Below are 20,161 nucleotides of genomic sequence, written 5' to 3' on the forward strand. Positions count from 1 at the left end.
CAGACGCATTTTGCAAGGGGGGGGGGGTGAGGGAGACCAGGCCTCGGCTTCCCAACCTCCCGGCTTTGTGGCTTTCTTTTCCTTTCGTTCTTTGCTCCAAGTGCCTGTTTACTCCCAGCCACCTGGGTAGTTTCTTTCCGGGTTGGGAGTACGCGCCTGCAGCAGTTGGGAAGTGGGCGGTGGGTTTGGGCGCGGGTCGGCTCAGGCTCGCTCTGGGGTCGGGCTGGGGAAGGAGTTGCTGCTGGAGAGGGGAGGGGGCGGTGGGGGAGCCGGCGGCGAGGAGGAGTCTCAGGGCTGCCGCGCTCGCCTCATTTCGTCCTGCTCCTCCACCTCCGCCGCCGCCTCCTCCTCCGCCTCCTCCCCCTCCTCCTCCTCTTCCTCCTCCTCCCCGCATCCACTCCCGGCTCCTTCCAGCGCTGGCACTTCCATTCCCCCTCCTCCTGGCATGCAAAGCGCTTTGTTCAGTGCAGCGTTGCAGAGGGGTTTTCCCAGGCTCCGCCCTCCACATTCATTCATGTTTTTTCTCCTTGCAACTGTCTTTACGTTTTTTGATCCTGTCATGTTTTTGCTCCGTGTAGTATTTATTTTTTTCCTGCAAAAGAACGGATTATGACTCGTCCTAGCCCCTCCGGTGCCGCTGTCTTTCCCTATACTCACTTCCCCCCTCAAGGGTCTAAACATGGGATGGACAGCCAGGGACAGTGGGTAGGTAGGGAACCGGCTAAGCCAGGAGCAGTTACTGATTGGGAATTTGCATATTTTATATTTAGGCTTCTGATACGGGGTCACGTGATTGTATTACATTCGGAGTTCGCGCTTTAAGAACTTCAGATATCGTGACCATTTAAAAGCTTTTAGTTAAGCGTTCATGCAATTTGGCCCCAATGTCTCCGAATTCTCTATTGAATCAAGCTTTGTGAATCGGATGGTGGATGTATTTAATGCAGAGTGTTGAAGAACCATATCTTTTATAGATCATTTAGCACCGTAATGGTATTTGGCCGTCATATTTCGTATTCTTCCCCATGCAGTTAAAACAATTGCAAATAATTTTGTGCAGCATCCGCACATAGCCTTATCAAGGGTAAAATAACTGAAGTTAATTGTAGCCTTTGTTACTTCTGTTTTTTCTCTGCTGTAATGAAATAATAAATTTCCAAAACCTTGTATAGGGATATTAGATCTAGTCTTCCCCACATAGGCTTTCTTAAGGAGTATTAGTATTTGAGTGTTTTTGTGTGCCAGGCAGTGGGCAAAGCATCAACATTGTTTAGCTTAGACCTTATAATCACCCTACAGGGTGGATACTATTTCCTAGTTTTAGTGTTGGGGAATCTGATCTTCAGAGAGGTTAAGTACCTTGAACAAGGCCACACAGTAAAGGGTAAAGCCTGGCTTTGAACCCAGTCTGGTTTGACAGCAAACTATGTAGTCATGACCTGTGCCCTACAGCCTGTTGAATAAAACCACAGACTAGGTATGATCTCCGTGGAGAGTAACTGAGTCACATGGTACCACATTTTTTTGTTGCTGACAATGGGCAGGTTAGTCAACCCTTCTTCTCTCTTCTTGTCTATACAGTAGATAAATGATAGCTATCTTACGAGTTATTAAGATTGGATTAGGTAATGTGTAGAAAGTACATAGGCACCCCGCAGGTGCTTAGTAAGTATTCTTTTGTTTTTCTACAGTACTTGATATAATAGGTTTTAAACAGAGCATTCCCATTCCATTCTTTGTGTCTGCTTAGTGATTAAACATAATTTCATGTTTATTATCATTGCCTTGGGCTTTGCTTATCAGCATTATTCCAGGAAATGAAAACTCAAGTTTTAGCGTTAGGATTCTTGAGGATCTTGGGGAGGAGGAGAGAGAGGTGGCCGATTTGGGGATTTGGGAAGAGAGATAATCAGATTTGGGATTATTACCATTTTGGCATATTGGATTTCCGATCACTGCCATCAAAACATAGAAGTCAGGACAGACTAGGTTATGCTGCAGTAACAAATAACTCCCAAACCTCAGCCACTTAAAACAGCAAAAGGTCTCTTTCTTGTGTGTGCTCTGTGATCACCTTGGATTATTAAGACCTCAGCTCTGTGTTGCATTACTGTCTAGAACAGTGCCTGTCCCACAGCCCAGGGAACACAGAGTGCTGGAGGATTTTGCTTTGGTAACTGGATGCAGTGTGTGTCTCCTCCACTCACAGGCCATTAGCCAGAACTGGTTACACATTGTAGCTAAATGTGGGGAGGCAGAAAGTACAGCCCTGCGACAAGCCTCAAAGAGAAAGCTGGAGTAATGGGGGAGGGCAGCTCCGGTAGCAACCACATATTTTAACTGAATTAATTCAGCAGAACAAGATGAATGAGACATGGTCCTTGTTACCAAAGAGCTTATGGACAAGCAGAAGTATTATAAACGACATAACCCTTTTATAACATGATGCTACGCTTTAATTGTACCCTCTGACGTTACTTTAAAACCTACTTGAGTGAATCTTTTTCACTCTTCTCTGATAAGGTACAGTGATTTTCTGTTTCCTTTATGAGAAAGCCCAGATAGGGGCGCCTGGGTGGCTTAGTCGGTTAAGCGTCCGACTTTCGCTTGGGTCATGATCTCGCGGTTCATGGGTTCGAGCCCCGCGTTGTGCTCTGTGCTGACTGCCAGCTCAGAGCCTGGAGCCCGTTTCAGAGTCTGTGTCTCCCTCTCTCTCTGACCCTCCCCTGCTCATGCTCTCTCTCTCTCTCCTAGAAATAAATAAAACATTTAAAAAAAAAAAAAAAGAAAGCCCAGATAGTGTAGCAAAATGAGATGTCCTATGGTTAATTACAAGTTAGTAAGTGATCCTGTGCAGATGTCTCCAGCTTGGTTATCTTTTGTTGAGGTTAGGTTAGTGCTAACTCAGCCATAGCTTTAGAAATGTTTTTCTCCTTTGAAGGTAGTAAAATGTGCTTTTTTTCCCCCCGTTTTCAGCACATGGATTAATTGACGGATGTTGAGTTTATGGCACTACCTTTTTGTGACCTGCACTTCCTACAGTTTCTAAGAAGAAAAAGGGGCCCCTGAATCAAAGAAGATGCCTCGAACTAAACAGATTCATCCTAGAAATCTAAGAGGTAAGGCTCGGCATTACATAGAGGGATGGTTCCCAATAAATCTTATGATAAAATATTTCTTGGGGAACAGAAATGGCAGATGGCTGGGTGTCAGCCCTGCCCCGTGGTGAGTGCCAGGAAGGCGCCATTTCTCGTGTTCATGTCCACTTTTCCCGTGCAATTCCTGACTCTTAGGAAATGCTTCATAAATATTTTGTTGAATGAATTCATCCGATTTGACAGAATGACAATGCCTTCCCAGCCATCAGTGTGGGGATGAAAGTGATTTACTTCCTCTTAACAGGGACCGCGTTTGCTTCGCGGAATCTAAACGGAAGAGTCAGATGTTCTTTGCCAACCAGATGAATGTGAATTTTGTACCCCTCCCCACACCGCTTTTGAGATTTATCTCTGTGCTGTTCTGTACATTAGATGATCTACAAGTGAAGAGGGTAGTGGTGGACATTAACTCAGACCATTACTTGCCTGACCTGTTTTTCCATGAGGAGGCAGTGGTTCAAAATTACGTACATTATGTATATTTCATACAAAGGTGAAAAAATGCGAGTTTCCCCTTAACTGAAGAGAGATTTTAATATTAGGAAGGTGAGTTTATTTTAGCTTATTGTCTTCAAACCGTATGTTGTTCTAGTGTGTTATATCAACTGGGAAGAGCAGTTACCTTTTATATTCAATTTTAGTAGGGGAGGGTCTAGCAAGGCTAAGCAAAGAACCATCAGAGCAAATAATACTCCCCAACTGAGTCCAGTATCTTACAAAGTATTTACTATTACAGGCAAAAAAAAAAAAAAAAAAAATTCTCAGGCACACGCCAGGTGAAAAATAAAGATCAAACCAATTAATTTAGAATGTGTCTTTGGGAAATAAGTTTGGCCGGTCACTGCGAGGTGTAATTGGAAATGTGGTCAGTTTTGTGGCCTCCTTGAATCTGCAACAGCGCTGATTTCCCGCCGAAAAGGGTGCTGGGGCTCCCTGCTGGCAGAGTTGGCTGCCTCGGACCAAGTTCAAATTGATGACTCTAGAACCAGTGTTTAATGAGGTGAGGCTTTAGATGGAGAACATTAAGTCTTATGCGTCTAAGTCTGAGTTTTCAGAGTTCCTTAGAAAATGTAGAAAATAGACCGTGTATTTGCCTGTCTTTCTTGCCAGCATCTGAGCTCCTAAAAAGTAGATGCTTTCTCCCATTTACTGCTGTAGGCAGAGCCTTCCCACCCCTGGGTGCCAGCTGATGTGGGCATTTGGAGTCTTGGGCCCAGCCTTTATGATCCCGCCTGGGGGCTAAAGGAACCGTAGGCCCACACCAGTCCTGGCCGCTGATAGGAGCCCTGATATTTGTCGACAGGAATGCATGATTGATCTCAAAGTATTATTCATTAGGTCATAAATAGTAAACGTTTTTTCGTTATTTCATATATACAGGCATACCTTGGAGTTACTGTGGGTTCTGTTCCAGCTGACTGCAATAAAGCGAACATCGCGGTAAAGCGAGTCCAGTGAACTGTCTGGTGTCCCAGTTAGTGTAAACGTTACGTTTATGCTCTGCCGTGGTCGATGGATTTTGCAAGAGCACGGTCTTAAAAAATGTACATGCGTCAATTAGAACATCCTTTGTTGCTAAAAATGCTAGTTCTCATCCGGGGCTTTCAACGAGTTGTGACCCCTTGACAGGTACAATAACGATAACGAAAAAGCTCGAAATGTTGTGAGAATCACCGAAACGTGACACAGAGACACAAAACGTCCAGTTAAACACAGCATCGCCACAAACCTCCTTCAGTTTGCAAAAGACGTGATCTGCAGAGTGCAGTAAAGTAGAGCCCAGTAAAATGAGGCGTGCTTGCCCTTTATCACATTCTAGATCCCATGGCTGTCCAGAGAAATGCCGATCTCAGGCCACAGACTGTTTTCTTTTTTGCACCAAACATACAGCCCAATAGATAGTTGTCCAATGCCTTCAAGTGCCACTTTTCTAGGAGGTAGGGACAAAATGATACTCAAATGTAGACCCCCGAAAGAAGGGTGGAGTTGAGGGGAGGAGATGGTGAACACATACCTGCACCAGCGTGGTGAGGGAAGAGCAGAGGTATGGAGCTTCCCCAGAGTGGGGGCATCCTACTGTGCCCTCATGTGGGGGCGGGGCAGTTTGGCACCGGGCAGGGTAGGAAGAAAAGAGAAGCAAAGGAACCATCTGAAGTAGGTTCTGTTCAGGGGCCAAAGGGGTGGGAGAGGGTAGGAGATTGGAAGAGGGGAATTAGAAATCAGATCCTGAGGGTCCACTGAATCTGAGTCTTAATTAATTTTTAAACATTTATTTTTGGGTTTTTTTTTTTTTTAATGTTTTTCTTTGAGAGAGATTGAGAGACCAAGCATGAACGGGGAAGGGGCAGAGAGAGAGGGAGACACAGAATCCAAAGCAGGCTTGAGGCTCTGAGCTGTCAGCATAGAGCCTGATGCGGGGCTCGAACTCATGAACCGCGAGATCATGACCTGAGCCCAATTCAGATGCTCAACTGACTGAGCCACCCAGGCACCCCTAAATGTTTATTTTTGAAAGAGAGTGAGTGTGCATGTGCGCAAGCTGGGGAGGGGCCGAGAGGTGGAGGGGGAAGAGGATCGGAAGCAGGCTCTGTGCTGGCAGCAGACAGCCCAATGCAGGGCTTGAACTCATGGACCAAGAGATCACCACCTGGGCTGAAGTCAGGCGCTTAACTGACTGAGCCACCCAGGCACCTCATGAGTCGAAACTTAGTATGTAGACCTAAAACTTGGAATAGGAAAGCTTCCTTGTTTTCTGAAATGAAGAGGATTTTAAAGTTTTCAAAGAGAACTTGAACTAAATTGAGGTCTGGCCCATCAGTGAGAATTGAGCAAGTTGCTCCACTGAGGCAGTAATGAGCTCTCAGGCCCTGAAGAGTAGATCAAAGTAGATTAGCCAAGTGGTGAGACCTGCAGGGTAGCCAGGCCTGGGGCGGGGATGGGGTGGACTGACTGGGGGCGTGGCGCTGCGTGGAAGGGGTGTATCTGAGCCAGTGAGCTTACTCAGCAGGCAAGGATGAGGGTGAGGCTGTTCTGGGTGGGGAAACCCTAGGAAACAAAGGCACAGAGGCAAGAAGGTGCTAAGAAAGAACACTTTCAGAGTTTCTACTTCCCTTCCAACATGTATGTGAGGACTGTATCCCCAGGCACCGTTTGGAGGTTATAGTAAGCAGGTATGTCCTGAATTGTAATTTCTCTGCTATTCCTGGATAAATTCATTTTGCTGGTGTTTAAAAAACGAAAAAGGTAAGCCGGTAAATATTAGTGATGAAAAATGAATTTTTTAGCATTTATTTTGTACCTCGCTGTGACAGTTGAAATATACTGTTTGTTTTGCTTTCCCTGTCACCCACTGCTTTGATTGACAGAAGATGCGTTGTGTAAGTTAGCTATGCAATAGGGAGAGAGGAAATCAGAAGACCAGAAAGCGAGTCACAGCCCAGTTTGCTCACGCTGCTTAAAGTGCATTTCTTCATTTTAGGCCTCCTTGGAAAATAGTCTGTGAAGTATTTGTCTCATGTTTGGTAATTAAGTCAGTAATAAAAAGATTTATGCTTGAACTCAGATTATATGTTTATTATGCTTCCGTGGCCATTTTAACTCTTGACATATAATTTTTCTTTGGTTTATTCTCAGTTCAGCTGGTCTTAGATGGTCCAATGGGTATACAAAGCCGGAGGGTAAACTTAGTACAGCTTTCTGGAATGTAAATTTTATTCGGGGGAAACTCTACAAACGTATGCTTGTGTGTTCATGTATAAAAATATTTGCAAGTATAATCTATCATAGAGTATTCAAAATTTGTACGGATTAAAATTAGGCACATCTATGCTATGGTCCTGTGAGAGGTGGAATTTACACTTGTTCTATGTTAAGGTTCTTTAGTGGACAAGTGGGAAAAGAACTGATGTGTTAAGGGCAAGACAGGAGGGGGCCCCTGGGTGGCTCAGTCAGTTAAATGTCCGACTTCGGCTCAGGTCATGATCTCACGGTCCGTGGGTTCAAGTCCTGCATCGGGCTCTATGCTGACCGCTCAGAGCCTGGAGCCTGTTTCAGATTCGGTGTCTCCCTCTCTCTCTGCCCCTCCCCCACTCATGCTCTGTCTCTCAAAAATGAATAAATGTTAAAAAATATTTTAAAAAAAGGGAAGACATGAATTTGGGGCAAAACTGAACCAGAGTTAGAACTGATGGGGAATCCGTACAGGTTGTAGGAGGGGTTTGTTGAATCCTGGTGCCTCCATCCTCGACCCTATACACCAGATAGAACCTTTGTGGTTGTGCCTGTCTGCACGGATTAGGTGGGTAGAGTTTAAAAGGACATCTCCTCATGAGGCTGAATAAGAACTTCTGAAGAGCATGAGGGAAACACTTGGGTATTCAGACGAAAGGCTTTGTATGTTGTCCTAGGTTCCCTGGAGAAGGACTCCCAGGCTAGAACTCCCACTCGTGATCACCTTCGCCCGCAACCATTCCCTTCTGAACCCCCATGTCCCCTGTCCCCCCAGGTCATTGCTTGGACTCAGGTAACCCTGATGGAGTAAACGGGGACCTGCTGGGATTCTAGGTCAGTCCTCTTAAGAGAAAGGGCTGTTTTCCTACCGTACCAGTCAATGCTTTGAATGTGTTTCAAAACTTGGGGGAAGAAAGAAAATAGGCGTTACCTATTTTAGTTGAATTTGAGCCTAGGGTTTCAAAGACTGATCTAGTTGAAGATAGGAAGTCAGAGTAGAAAATAGCAAGTGTTAACCTTTTGCAAAAAGGTGAGTTTTATTAACCTTCTGCAAAACATATTTTGGGAATCTTGGGGTGGCTGCTTCTCATTTTTATTGGTTGAGTGCACTTGGGTCTAAATGCCTGGCTTTATTATGACATGAGAAGCAGAGGGTGAGGTCCACCCATGGGGTCTGTGGATGCCCATCAGCTCCTTGTAAGATGAGGCCCAGAGTCCTGGGTTTGGCTCCAACATGGTTTGGCCTTCTCATTCTCCTGTGTAATCTGAAGAATAATTTCAGGAGCTCAGCCTGCAGACCCAGCGATTCTGGGCTCGCTCTTCTTTCTGCAAAGTATTTCTTTTCCCCTCCCATTTCCACTGTTTTCTTTCCTCATGTGGGAGATGTCTCTGCCGGAAGATTCCTCTTCATCTTTGAGCTTTCCCCCCTTCTCCCCCCTTGTACCCCCTTGTCCCCCCTTCTCCCCCTTCCATCTCACTCCCCAAAGTACAGGGGGGCCCCCATTACAGGTACCCTTCTCCATTTCTGATACTGCATCATAATTTATTCTCCTGTAGATCTGTTGTCTTAGCGGGCTATAACTCTACGTGTCAAAATAGACTGTTCTAATCATCCGTCTGTGATCAACAAAAGTGTATTTGCACTAGCTTATTCACAAGCTAGAGGGTTAAAGATGATTTGTACTCTGGAAATTTGTTTATGCTTCTGAACCTTGATTAGCAAATGCTTCTTCTCGTAGCCTTGATTAAGAAACCTGTTAGAATATAAAACTCTAATCACCTGAACCAAGTGCTTATTATTAACTTTTGTCTTATGTGAGTTTGTGCCATAGGATTCCTAAAGTTTATCTCTTTGGTACATTTCATTGATATCATGGTGAAGAGTTGGGCCTCATGTTATTGCTGGCTAGCTGTTTGGCCTTGGGCAAGCCGCAAGTGTTGGATAATGCGTGAAGATTAGGTAATACGGCAACATTTAGCCCAATGCCTGGCACCAGGTAAACACTCAGTACTGAGTTGTAGTTTTATAGGAAACCGGTTTCTGCCAAACTCTTGGGTTGCATTTGCTTTGCCAACAGAGGAAACCCAGAAGCTCAGCGTTCATTACCGATAGGTCTTATTGTCCTCAGTGTCTAGGGCTTGGGGCGTGGAGGAGAGACATCACTTAGGAAAGAATATGGGAAGGAAAACTCGTAGCCAGTGTGTTGCCTCCTCAGTTTGTCTGTGTTATGAGCGCACTTAAAAGTGCTCGTCATCCTGTTCCGATGGACGTGACAGCCTGCAGTCCTCACTTGTGTTTAGGTTGTGACATAGCATCACTCGCTTTGTCCCCTGTGCTCCCCGCCTGTGGGGACGCCCAGGACCCTGGGGGTTTTCAGGAGTAATCCGATGAATGTGGTTATTTTCATTGGCTGTCAGTGTGTGGACCCCCTCCAGGGACTGTTTGGTAAATCATCTGTCTTTCGTTTCCCTGTTATGTGGGGATGGTCTTGTTGAGCTTATAAGTAGAATAAATTGAATTCTGATGATTTTGAGATGGAATTCCAACCATGTATGCATCTTTTTTTAAATATTTGAATGTCAAGTCAGCATTTCTGTGTAGACGGTCTTAAGATTTGAGAAGTCTGAAATCTTGCAGGGTAAACAACCCATGGTTTATTGAAAACAATTCTGTATAGGACTGCAGCTAGAAAGGAAATAACTAAATAACTTCGCCTATAGTTTTTGATGTTAAAGGTAAGAAAAGGATTGAAGTTATTAGCAGCTACCACGTACGTAGCCGTCCTTTGACTAGGATAAAAATCCTAGATTTCATATAGCAAGCCTCCCATTTGTTTTCTGATAATTACTTTGCAGCTCATATGAAGAGCTCGTTTGATGCTTTTGGAATGCTTAACATTCACCAAATGCTTTTTTCTTTTTAAAAGCAAATACAAGATGTAATAATAAGATTAATCAGGGTAATGATTTTATTTTAGAACATCTTTGCACAAAATACGTTCTGATGAGGTGTAATTTTATCTTATCGTAGAAGAGGAAAATGCATAATGCGTATAAAATTCTTCCATTATACACATACATTGTTGAGCTCTACATTTAGAATGCCATGTCATTTGAACAAGTCTGGAACAAAGTTGGTTCTTGTGTTATCTGAACACGTATTCTGTGAGTAAATTAAATGCCTTATTTTTTCAGTCCTATATTTATTATTTTAAAACATTTTAACAACACTCTTTTGCATTGATTCATCTCCCTCATTTTATAGATGAGAAAGTCAACCAGAGACACTGAAGTGAGTTGGCTTTGAGCAGCTTATTTGTATGCTATTTGAGATGTTTGTGGAGTGGGCTTGAGAATTTTATTTTTTTAAAGTCCTACTGCTTCCCATAGTTATGGTTTGTTGTGGACTTGTGGCAATAGGCATGTTGTGTTATACATCATCTTTACTATAAAAAGGTCTGTATGCTAGGTTTTTTTCAACATGCTTTTAATATCTTTGCTCATGTAATCCTTACACCCAAGTGAGACAGATGCTAATAATGCCCCTATTATATAGCCATGGGTATGAGGCAGAGAGGTTGCTGGTTGCTGAGGGTCCCACAGCCTGGAGGTCTCCACTGCCTTTGCTCTTGCCTGTCATGCTTATAGTTGCTAATGCTGTTAGGAGAGTTTTCCTGATTACTAAGAGCTTGCAAATGCGCCCCCTCCCAATTGCAAAGTAAAGTTTGTCAAGCACAGCACATGGGGCCAAGGTTACTCAGAAGGTCAGAATTTGAAGGACGTTGGTTTTCCCTCTCTAAGTCGTTAGTTGTTGAAATTCATTTCAGAGTTGGTTATGTATTTATTACTCTCAGCTGGACTTGCTGTTAGGAAGAAAGGAATGTCCAGGCTCTTCAAGAAAGAATAGTTCCATCAAAGAAGTTGGCTTATGTATTTACTTAGTAATATATAGTTGAAAGTAGAGATATCTTGCTTAAAAGGGGAAAATGGCAGTATTTATTTATTTTTGATACTTATTTAAAAGATTTATTATGAAATACACTTGACATACGATAGTATATTAGTTTCAGGTGTTCAGCATAGCAATGTGACAATTCTATACCTGACTCGCTGCCCACCATGATAACTGTGGTCACCATCTGTCACCATCCAACATTATTACAATATTATTGACTATATTCCTTATGTGTTTTCATGCATTTTGTCTGTGGGTATTTTGCATCTCCATGACTTATTTTATAACTAGACATTTTTACCTCTTAATCCTCTTCACCTGTTTTGCCCATCCCGCAACCCATCTCCCCTCTGGCAACCACCAGTTTGTTCTCTGTATTTATGGATCTATTTCTGCTGTTTGTTTATTTGCTTGTTTTGTTTTTAGATTCCTATATAAGTGAAATCTTACAGAATTTGTCTTTCTCTGCCTAGTTTCACTTCGCATAATACCTTCTCCGTCCATCCATGTTATTACAAATGGCAAGATTTCATTCTTTTTTGTGGCTGAGTAATATTCCATGGTAGACACACCGTGTATCTTCTTCATTCTTCTGTCAGTGGACACATGGGTGCTTTCATATCTTGGCTGTTATAAATAATCCCGCAGTCAGCATAGGGGTGTGTGTATCTTTTTGAATTAGCGGTTTCATTTTCTTTGGGTAAATACCCAGTAGTAGAATTACTGGATAGTATTTTTTTTTAAGTTATTTATTTATTGTTTTGTTTTGAGAGAGACAGGGCTAGCACATGTTAGGGAGGGACAGAGAGAAGCGGGGGGACAGAGAGAGAATCCCAAGTGTAGGAGTTCAAGCCCTAAGCCAAAACCGAGAGTCAGACACTTAATTGACTGAGCCATGCAGGCACCCCTCGTATGTCTATTTTTAAGAAGAATGGCAGCATTTAAATGGAAGTCTCTGCCTAACAGTTGAAATTTCAGACATAGATGCTTAAAAACTATATCTGGGGAAACTAATGTGAAAACAGTAAAATTCTAAGTAAAATATAGATGAAAACATTTTGTAGTTTTTCCTCTTGAAGTAGGTACAGAAGAATATAGAAAACGTACTATTTTAGTTATGTTCTGACTCCTCTAGATTGTGGCATAGAAGTAGGGCAAATGAAAGAACCTCTTGTAAGGGATTTGGGTTAGGAGACTGTTAGTCTTCCGTTTAATTCCTCTAACCATGAACATGCCAGTGTGCTATGCATAGAAATAAAACCTCACACCTGCCTTCTAAGGGTTTTTAATATAACAGGTCTCCAAACATATGAAAAAGATTTCAGGGCAATATAAAGCAACAAATACATAATTTAAAATTAATGTGGAACATGCAATATGGGAGTCTCAAAGGGAGAATGAAGGAAAAACCATCTGGGTGAGATAAAGCAATCAGAAGGTACTTCATGGAGGAGTTAACTTTTTTCTTAGTGAAAACTGAATGAAGTGGAATTTTGAGATGGAGTTTTAAAGAAAGGAAGCGTAGATTGGTAGAGAAAATAAGTTGTTTTGAGACTTTGTCAGAAAGACCAAAGGGACAAGGGGAGAAAATCACATAGAAGTGGTTGTTGGCCTGCTTTACTTGATTGGAGTGGATTTCCCAATGAACTTGAAACTTTAAGGGAAAATTCAGGAAACTTTTTAGGCTTGACATGTGCAGTTTGTGTTTAAGGCAATTATAAGATCACCAAATTGACTTCTTTTATACTAGGATGAGTATTTATAAAAGGTATGTCAGAGGCTAGAGACTCTTATAATACTTTGATATTTATTTATTTATTATTTATTTTTTAATTTTTCTTAACATTTATTTATTTTTGAGAGACAGAAGAAGACAGAGCATGAGCAAGGGAGGGGCAGACAAAGAGGGAGACAGAATCTGAAGCAGGCTCCAGGCTGTCAGTACAGAGCCCGATGTGGCGCTCAAACCCACGAACTGTGAGATCGTGATCTGAGCTGAAGTCTGATGCTTAACCAACTGAGCCACCCAGGTGTCCCAGTGCTTTGAAATTTAAAAACAGCCTCCTCACAGAGAACTTTTAGAGCAGTGAGACCACTCTATATGATACTGCAATGGTAGATACAGGTCATTATACATTTGTTCACATCTATAGAACGTACGGCCCCCAGTGTGAATATTAATGTAAACTGCGGACTCTGAGTGATGATGTGTCCATGTAGGCTCATCAGTTGTAACCAGTCGGTCGCTCTGGTGGGAGATGTTGATTGTAAGGGAGGCTGAGCATGTGTGGAGGAAAGGAGTATATGAGAAATCTCTGCTATGAACCTAAAACTGCTTTAAAAAAATAAAGGTATAAAGGTTTAATACCTCCACCTAGGCTCAGTATAATTTGTTGACATCCAGGGAAAGGGTGATAGTATAAAAGGTAAAAGAAGGAGGCTGGCTCTGTGTATCTGTCTCTATTTCAGAAAATCATCTTATTGCATAGGAACAAGCCAACAAAAGGGTACTATAGAACTTTGAGCAAATAACTGGAATTTAGTTTCTTCCTTGAGAATAAGGCATGGGAGTGGGCAGGGGTTGGGGGCAAGGTGATGTTGATCTATAATTTTCTTTTTAGTTTTACATAGTGGTTATTCTAAGGCAGGGGTTCAACAAAACAGTGTTAGTGGAACTCAGCCACGCCCACTCCTAGGTCTCTGCCTGCTTTCCTGCCATGGCTGTAGAGTCCAATAGTTGTAAATGGCTCAGAAAACCTAGAATATTGGCTATGTAACCTTTTACACGAACAGTTTGCTGACCCTATCTATGGGATACAGGGGAATTGGACTATTTATAAACCCCTTTATATTGGGGAATAAGTTAGAATGCTCCATCTTTCTTTGGAGGACTGTATGAGTGAAATCTAAGGGAATTGAGAGGGTCTGCTTTAAAGGGGATTCACATTCATTTGGTTCTAAGGTGAAGAGGGAGGTCCTTAGAGGCTGAGCTGGTCTTGACAGAGGATTTTATTATTTTTGATGTTCGGATGCCAGGATCATGGGTCTCCACTCAGAAGGCCTGGGAGCCATTCTGTCAGAGCACTGTCCTTTCTCTATTGTATTGTGTCCCTTAGTCACCTCTGTATTTAACTCACGGTAGAACAATATGGTGGGAACAATATGGTAGAACAGTATGGTTAAGCCACGATTCCCAGGGTGGTACCACAAGCATTCTGTGGAGGATTGTTCTTCAGGAAAATCGAGCTGTCTTTGAGAGGAGTGCCTTCAGAAAAGTGGGCCCTGAGAGGCGGGCCCGCCACTTAAGAGTCGTGTGCTGACAACGGGGACCCATTATCTGCACGATACCTGCTATTCACGCGTCAGGCTCTGCAATTAGGACTTTGGTTTCAGAGAACACGATTACATTTCTGAGTGTCCAAATTCTCAATATTACCTGCACCGCTATCTTTAATCTCCGAACAGTGCCTTATGTCTGGTGGTTTTGGGGATAGTGAAATGAGAGTAGATATTTTTTATTTTCTGGTTTTGTTGTACTTTATTTTGTTTAAGATTAAATATTCTGTGTTAAGGTAAGGCTCGGTTGAGTTTGTAGTAACTATTTGAAGAGTTTGAGAAACACTTTTGAAAGCGATGCTGATTCTCCACAGATACATGAGAACATTAGCCTTGTTATTTTGGACCCTGTCAGTGTTGGCGTGTGGCTCAAAAGTGGTACGAGATTGGGTATGTTAACATGTCTCCTTTCTCAAGTGGAAGGTGGAGCCTATAGTGGTCTTGAAGTGAAGTGAAAACCAAGCGCCGCTGTGGAAGCCTCAGCGGAGACCTCTGTAGGCCCTGCTGGGATGGATTGGACACGTTGTGGAGTTCCACAATTCTGTCCCTGTCTCTCAGGACATTTGTAGTTGAAGACCTAGAGACCATAATGGTTGCCACGTGGAAGTCCAGGCAGCTGTACAAATATTTGTTGAGTGAACATAGAAATGATGTTCAATTTCCATGTATAAGCAGATGTGTGACTGCATGTCAGAGGGGTTAAGTGCATTATTTGGCCTTCTATCGGTTGATAGTTTAGGTCGATCTGTTCTGTTTGGTGGAATTAATGCCATTTGCGCTTTGCATTTACAATAACATCTCAGTGAAGCCAGCATTTCGTTAAGTTCTCACGGAAAGAGTTCCTTTCTTCAGTCTCTTCTTCTTCAGTCTTCTTCAGACAGGAGCTCATTGCCTCACTAAATCCACTGCAGGATTATGTGTATATATATATTTTTTACAACTTTTTAAAGATAAATTTGCATGAAATAAACTTCGCCCATTATATGTGTACAGTTCAGTGAAATTAGTAAGTTTACTGAGTTGTGCAACCTTTACCACATTTTAATTCTAGAACATGTTCATCATTTGCACTGTTTTCCCAGGCCTGGTAGAGGTTAGTCATGCTCCCAGGTAACTGCTCGTCTGCTTCCGGGCTCTTGATGTTTGCCTTTTCTGGACATTTATAGAATGGGATCGCACAATTTTGTCTTTACTTTTGTCTTTGTCTTTACTTTCTTTCAGGTAGCATTGCTTATATGAGTGTATCACCCTTGTTTTATCCAACTACCAGCTGATGGACTTTTGGGTTGTTTTCCATTTTTGCCTATTATGAATACTATTGTAAGCAGCCATGCCCAGTCTGCAACTAGCCGGAGTGTTCTAGAATGTTATTTACATCAAGTTGGTTGTTAAAATCTGTTTTACCTGATGTAATTACAGTGATTCCAGCCCCCTCAGGATTGCTGTTTGCATGGTACCCCTTTACTTTGAACCTTTCTTTATTTCTTTACCCTTTTACTTTGAACCTTTGGATTCTTTGAACCTAAGGGTTCTTTTGTGGACAGTGTGTCGTTGGAATTGCTCTTTCATCCAGCTGGGAATTTGTCTTTTGGCGGGGTGGATGGTTATTGCATTCACATTAATGTAGTTATTGTTGGATATATGTCTGCCATTTTGTTATTTTCTAAATTTTTAAAAAATTTTTTGAGTTTATTTATTTAGAGAGGGAATGAGCAGGGGAGAGGCAGACAGAGGGAAAGAGAGAATCCCAAGCAGGTTCAGTGCTCTCAGCACAGAACTGTGAGGTCATGACCTGTGCTGAAACCAAGAGTTGGACACTCAACCGATTGAGCCACCCAGGTGCCCCTCTTATTTCTTTTCTATTTCCTCCTAATTTTGTTCTTCTGTACATCACTGCTTTCTTTTGTGTTAAAGTATTTTTTAGTGCACAATTTTTATGTCACTGCCTTCTGCTTATATATGTAAATCGAAAACGATTTCTGTGTTCACTCATCAATACGTTTTAGTGTACAGCTTTTATTTCTCTGTTGCATTTGTTGTTTTGGCTGTATTTTTGAGTAATTTTCCAAGTGGTTGTCCTAGATGTTGTAATATGCACCTTAATGTCTCCCTGTCTGCTCGAGAATACTATTACTTGAACCTGGTAAGATATAGTAACTTTGTTCCAGTTTGTCTCTTTCTTTTCCGCTTTATGCTATTGTTGTTGGATGCGTTAAATCCCTTTATGTTATAAATTTAACCATACTGTGTTAAATTATGGCTTCATACAATCTTAACCTTTTTGTCAAGCATTTTAGGACAATACATGAGAACAAGTAAGAGAGTCTTGTATCCACCCACATATTTACCTTTTCTGGCACTCCTCATTTCTTCATGTGCGTTTGAGTAGTCGTCCGTGTCCCCTACATTCTACCTGAAGGACTTCCTATAGTGCTTTTTATAAGGTGGGTCTCCCAGCAGCAAGTTATCTTTTTAAAAAAAATCATAGAATGCTTCCCCCCCTTTTTTCATTTTGGAAAGTAGTTTTCTGGCTATAGAATTCCTAGCTGATCGTGTTTTCCCCCTGTGATCGCTCTGGACCTTCCACTGCCTTCTGGCCTCCATTGTTTCTGATGAGAAGTCAGCTGTTTTTCATGTTGTTTTTCTCTCTGCATGATGATGAGGCTGCTTTCAGTTATTCCTCTGTTAGCAGTTTGAGTGCTGTGTATTTAGGTGTGGATCTCTTTGTGTTTGACCTATTTTGAGTTGAACCTGTTGGATATGGAGGTTAGTGTTTTATTTTTTTATTTTTTTATTTTTTTAAATCAAATTTGGGAACCTTTAGGCCAGTTTTCTTAAAATATCTTTTTCACCTTTTTCTCTTTTCCCATCACATGTATGTTGGTAAGCATGGGGTCGTTTCATATGCCATGAGGTTCTTTTCACTTTCCTTTCATTTTTTTTTCTTTCTTCGCCTCAGACTGGTTAATTTCCATAGACCTATCATCAACTCTACTGATTTTTTAGTTTCTTGTGCCAGCTCAAATTTGCCATTGAACCCTCTGCTAAATTTTTTATTTCATGTGTCTTACTTTTCAATTCCAGAATTTTCCATTTGGTTCCCTTCTTTATAATTGATAGCTCTTTATCAAGATTCTCTATTTGTTGAGTTATTATATTTTATTTTAATTCTTTAAACATGGTTTCCTTCAGGTCTTTATGTTTTTTCCCCTCAAATGTGTATACCCATATAATGGCTACTTTGGAGTCTTACTCTGTCAAATCCAACATTTGGGGACAATAGAGACTGCTCGCATTGACTGCTTTTTCCTGCGTATAGGTCACACTTCCCTGTTTCTCTTCCTGTCTCCCAAGTCTTTTGTCGAAGTTTTACATTTCAGATACTAGATTGTAGCAACTCTATTCTGATTCTTGTTGCTTGTGTATTTTGTTGTTGCTGTTGTTGTTCTGTTTACTTCTTTGCCGGAAATACATCTGCAAAGGCCGTCTCTCCCATACTGTGTGGCTGCTGCTGTCCGTTCAGCTTTGCTGTTTGTTTGCTTCCTTGTTGCTACTTGTAAACCTGGCTTCCCTAAGGGTCACCTTCTGGCTCCCAGCTTTGTGTTCAGCCAGAGACTGATCAGAGGTTGACCTCAAGTCAGTAGGGCTTTTACTCTGCTCATGGGTCCGTGTGTGGCCTCAGAGGCGCGTTCGGCTTTCAGGCAGTCATGTCTGACCTGGCTTCTGCTTTTGGCATCTTAACTATGCGTGTAGGTGCAGGTTCTGTCTGCAAGGGATATGTGGGTGGCGTGAGTCCACTCCGGTGTCTGCGATGCACCCTGGGATATCTGTAGAGAGTTTATCAAGGGCACTGTGGTTGTCTCACCTCCCAGAACTCCCTGTGGAGCCTCGGCCAGTCTGTTGGTCTCTTGCGTGCCCTGCACGGGACCGTAGAGCTCAGGCCTTCATGTTCTCTTGCTGAGGGGATTGCCACTTGGCCTGACAGTTCCCCGCTCCGTATCTGGTGGGCCTGGCCCGGCGGTGGCGTGAAGCTGTTGGTTTCCTCGGCCCACCCTCACGGCCAGGCTGTGGCACTGATGGAGCTGGGAGCAAGGGGGTGGCAACGGCCGCCAGCAGCAACGACATAGGCCTGTGCTGTGCTGGTCCTACCTGAACTTGCACACTTTTCGCAGAGTGAACACTCCTCGCTTTGTGATGGGCTTTGGTTGATCTCCAGAATGCTGAGCTAGCTGTTTCTGAGTTCTGTCTGGCTTCATAAGTTGTGTTTTGGGGTGAAGATTTATCCGCCTTGTTAATTTTGTCATTGCTGCCTTTTCCTCCGGAAGTCTCCTGAGCTCCTCCTGGGTCCTCAGACCATCAGTTTCACCATGTGTTTTAACAGGCTTTCTACCGAGGACTGCTCACAGACCCATCGAGTTGGCCGAATACCTGGTTGCTTTTGAAAAGATACAAAAAGCGAAATGATTGTGCCCTGAGGCTACTAGTGTAACTTTTACTGATATTTTACATCCATACCACTCCTACAAACACCAGCCCACTGATAACTTTTTTGTCAAAGCATCTATCAGCTGTGTGGTTCAGTTGGAAAAAAAAATTCCAGAGGCTTTGGGGTTTTGGAGTTTGTGGAATTGGGACTGAAGCCTGATTCTGTGATTTACCAGGTCGGTGATTTACAGAGTGGTTTTTGATTCCTCTGAGCCTGCGTTTCCTCACCTTAAATTGTGAATGATTAATACCTACCTGATGAGGTATTCTGGAGATTAAACGTAACATCCAGGAAACATCTGGAACATAGCACGTATTCAGTAAATGTTGGTGTGTGCTTGGGAATGCAGTTTTGGTAACTCTTACTTTTTCCAGATTATCTGCTTCTTACTTTACCTAGCTTTGCTTCCTGAGCTTCCTTTTCCTTTTACAGAATAATTTTGGTACTTTATAGAGTGACTGAAGCATGTGTGTTCCCCTCGGAGTACATTTTGGTTGAATGCTCTTTCCAGATATCCAAGTGTCCCTGATATTTCACAGTGATTTCCTTTCCCACATCCAAATTACATGTGATCGTAAGTGGCAGTGAAACTGTTTATGGCCACTTTATGGTGAATGAGCTCATCTATAAGATGGTCTTTTGGGGAGGTCTATAAAATAAAAGAAAGTGGGTCATTTTCTAGGTGGTCACAGGACATGGTTGGAAGGGGCAGACCCAAGGCCTCTAGTAGAGATGATCAAAGACTTTCACAGAGACATTTTCTTGGATCTCACTGGACCACAGCTCACTCTGTTCAACTTCAGACTCTCTGTTCTCAGATATTTAAGTGCATACGGAGGAGATCGTGGCTTTGGTGGCATCATTAGTTGTCATGTCATTTCTGGGTCTAGAGAGGTTATGATTGGACTAAGGCAAATCCAGGTCCTTTTATGAATAGCCATCGTCTCCTGTGATTCTCAGAACTGAGGAGTTAACAGTTCCTCTTACGTAACATTTTACTTGACTCTCGGAACACCTTATGCCAGAGTAGTTTATAATGCTTTTTATTAAATTTTCAAAAATTAAATTTCTAGACACCACCTCTTATTGGAAGCTTCAGTTTTCTCCTGAAGAACGTGTGGGTCGTGGACAAGGTTTTTATCACGAGTAATTCTTGAAAACAAAGTCCTTAAGTTATAAATTGCACAACTATTGACATTGCAGAATTTACACAGACAGGAAATACAGACGTAGAGATCTCTCCTTGTAAAGTGAAATCAGTAAGTCAGGTGTGCGGGGGTCAGGATTACACAGGTATTTTTAGAGGCAGTCACCGTGCACTTGTAGCTGGGACTGCGTGCTGTCTGGAATGAGATCCGATCTAGCAACTCATACAGGCCTGTCACGTACATGATACTGTCAAAGTTCTGTAGTTAGATCATGGGTTTGCCAACTTTAAATGGTGTCTTGGCGCCCGCATTTGTTGCAGGACTAGAGTGTGGAGTTGTATGTGCATGC

General features: G+C 42.5%; 1 protein-coding gene across 7 annotated transcripts in view; it reads left to right on the forward strand.

Moving 5' to 3' along the window:
- HIVEP1 (HIVEP zinc finger 1) overlaps positions 1-20,161 on the forward strand; it is a 155,305-nt gene that overhangs the window by 4,092 nt on the left and 131,052 nt on the right. For 6 of the 7 annotated variants that reach the window (XM_039231880.1, XM_039231883.1, XM_039231878.1 and 3 more), the window contains exon 2: positions 2,977-3,119. In XM_039231880.1, coding sequence (XP_039087811.1) covers positions 3,080-3,119 — 40 coding nt within the window. In that variant the 5' untranslated portion in view covers positions 2,977-3,079. The remainder of the gene's footprint in view (positions 1-2,976; positions 3,120-20,161) is intronic. The other variant, XM_039231884.1, reaches the window with a different exon arrangement.

Source organism: Hyaena hyaena, unplaced genomic scaffold (genome assembly GCF_003009895.1).
Source record: "Hyaena hyaena isolate Hyena2069 unplaced genomic scaffold, ASM300989v1 scaffold_60, whole genome shotgun sequence".
NCBI lineage: Eukaryota > Metazoa > Chordata > Mammalia > Carnivora > Hyaenidae > Hyaena > Hyaena hyaena.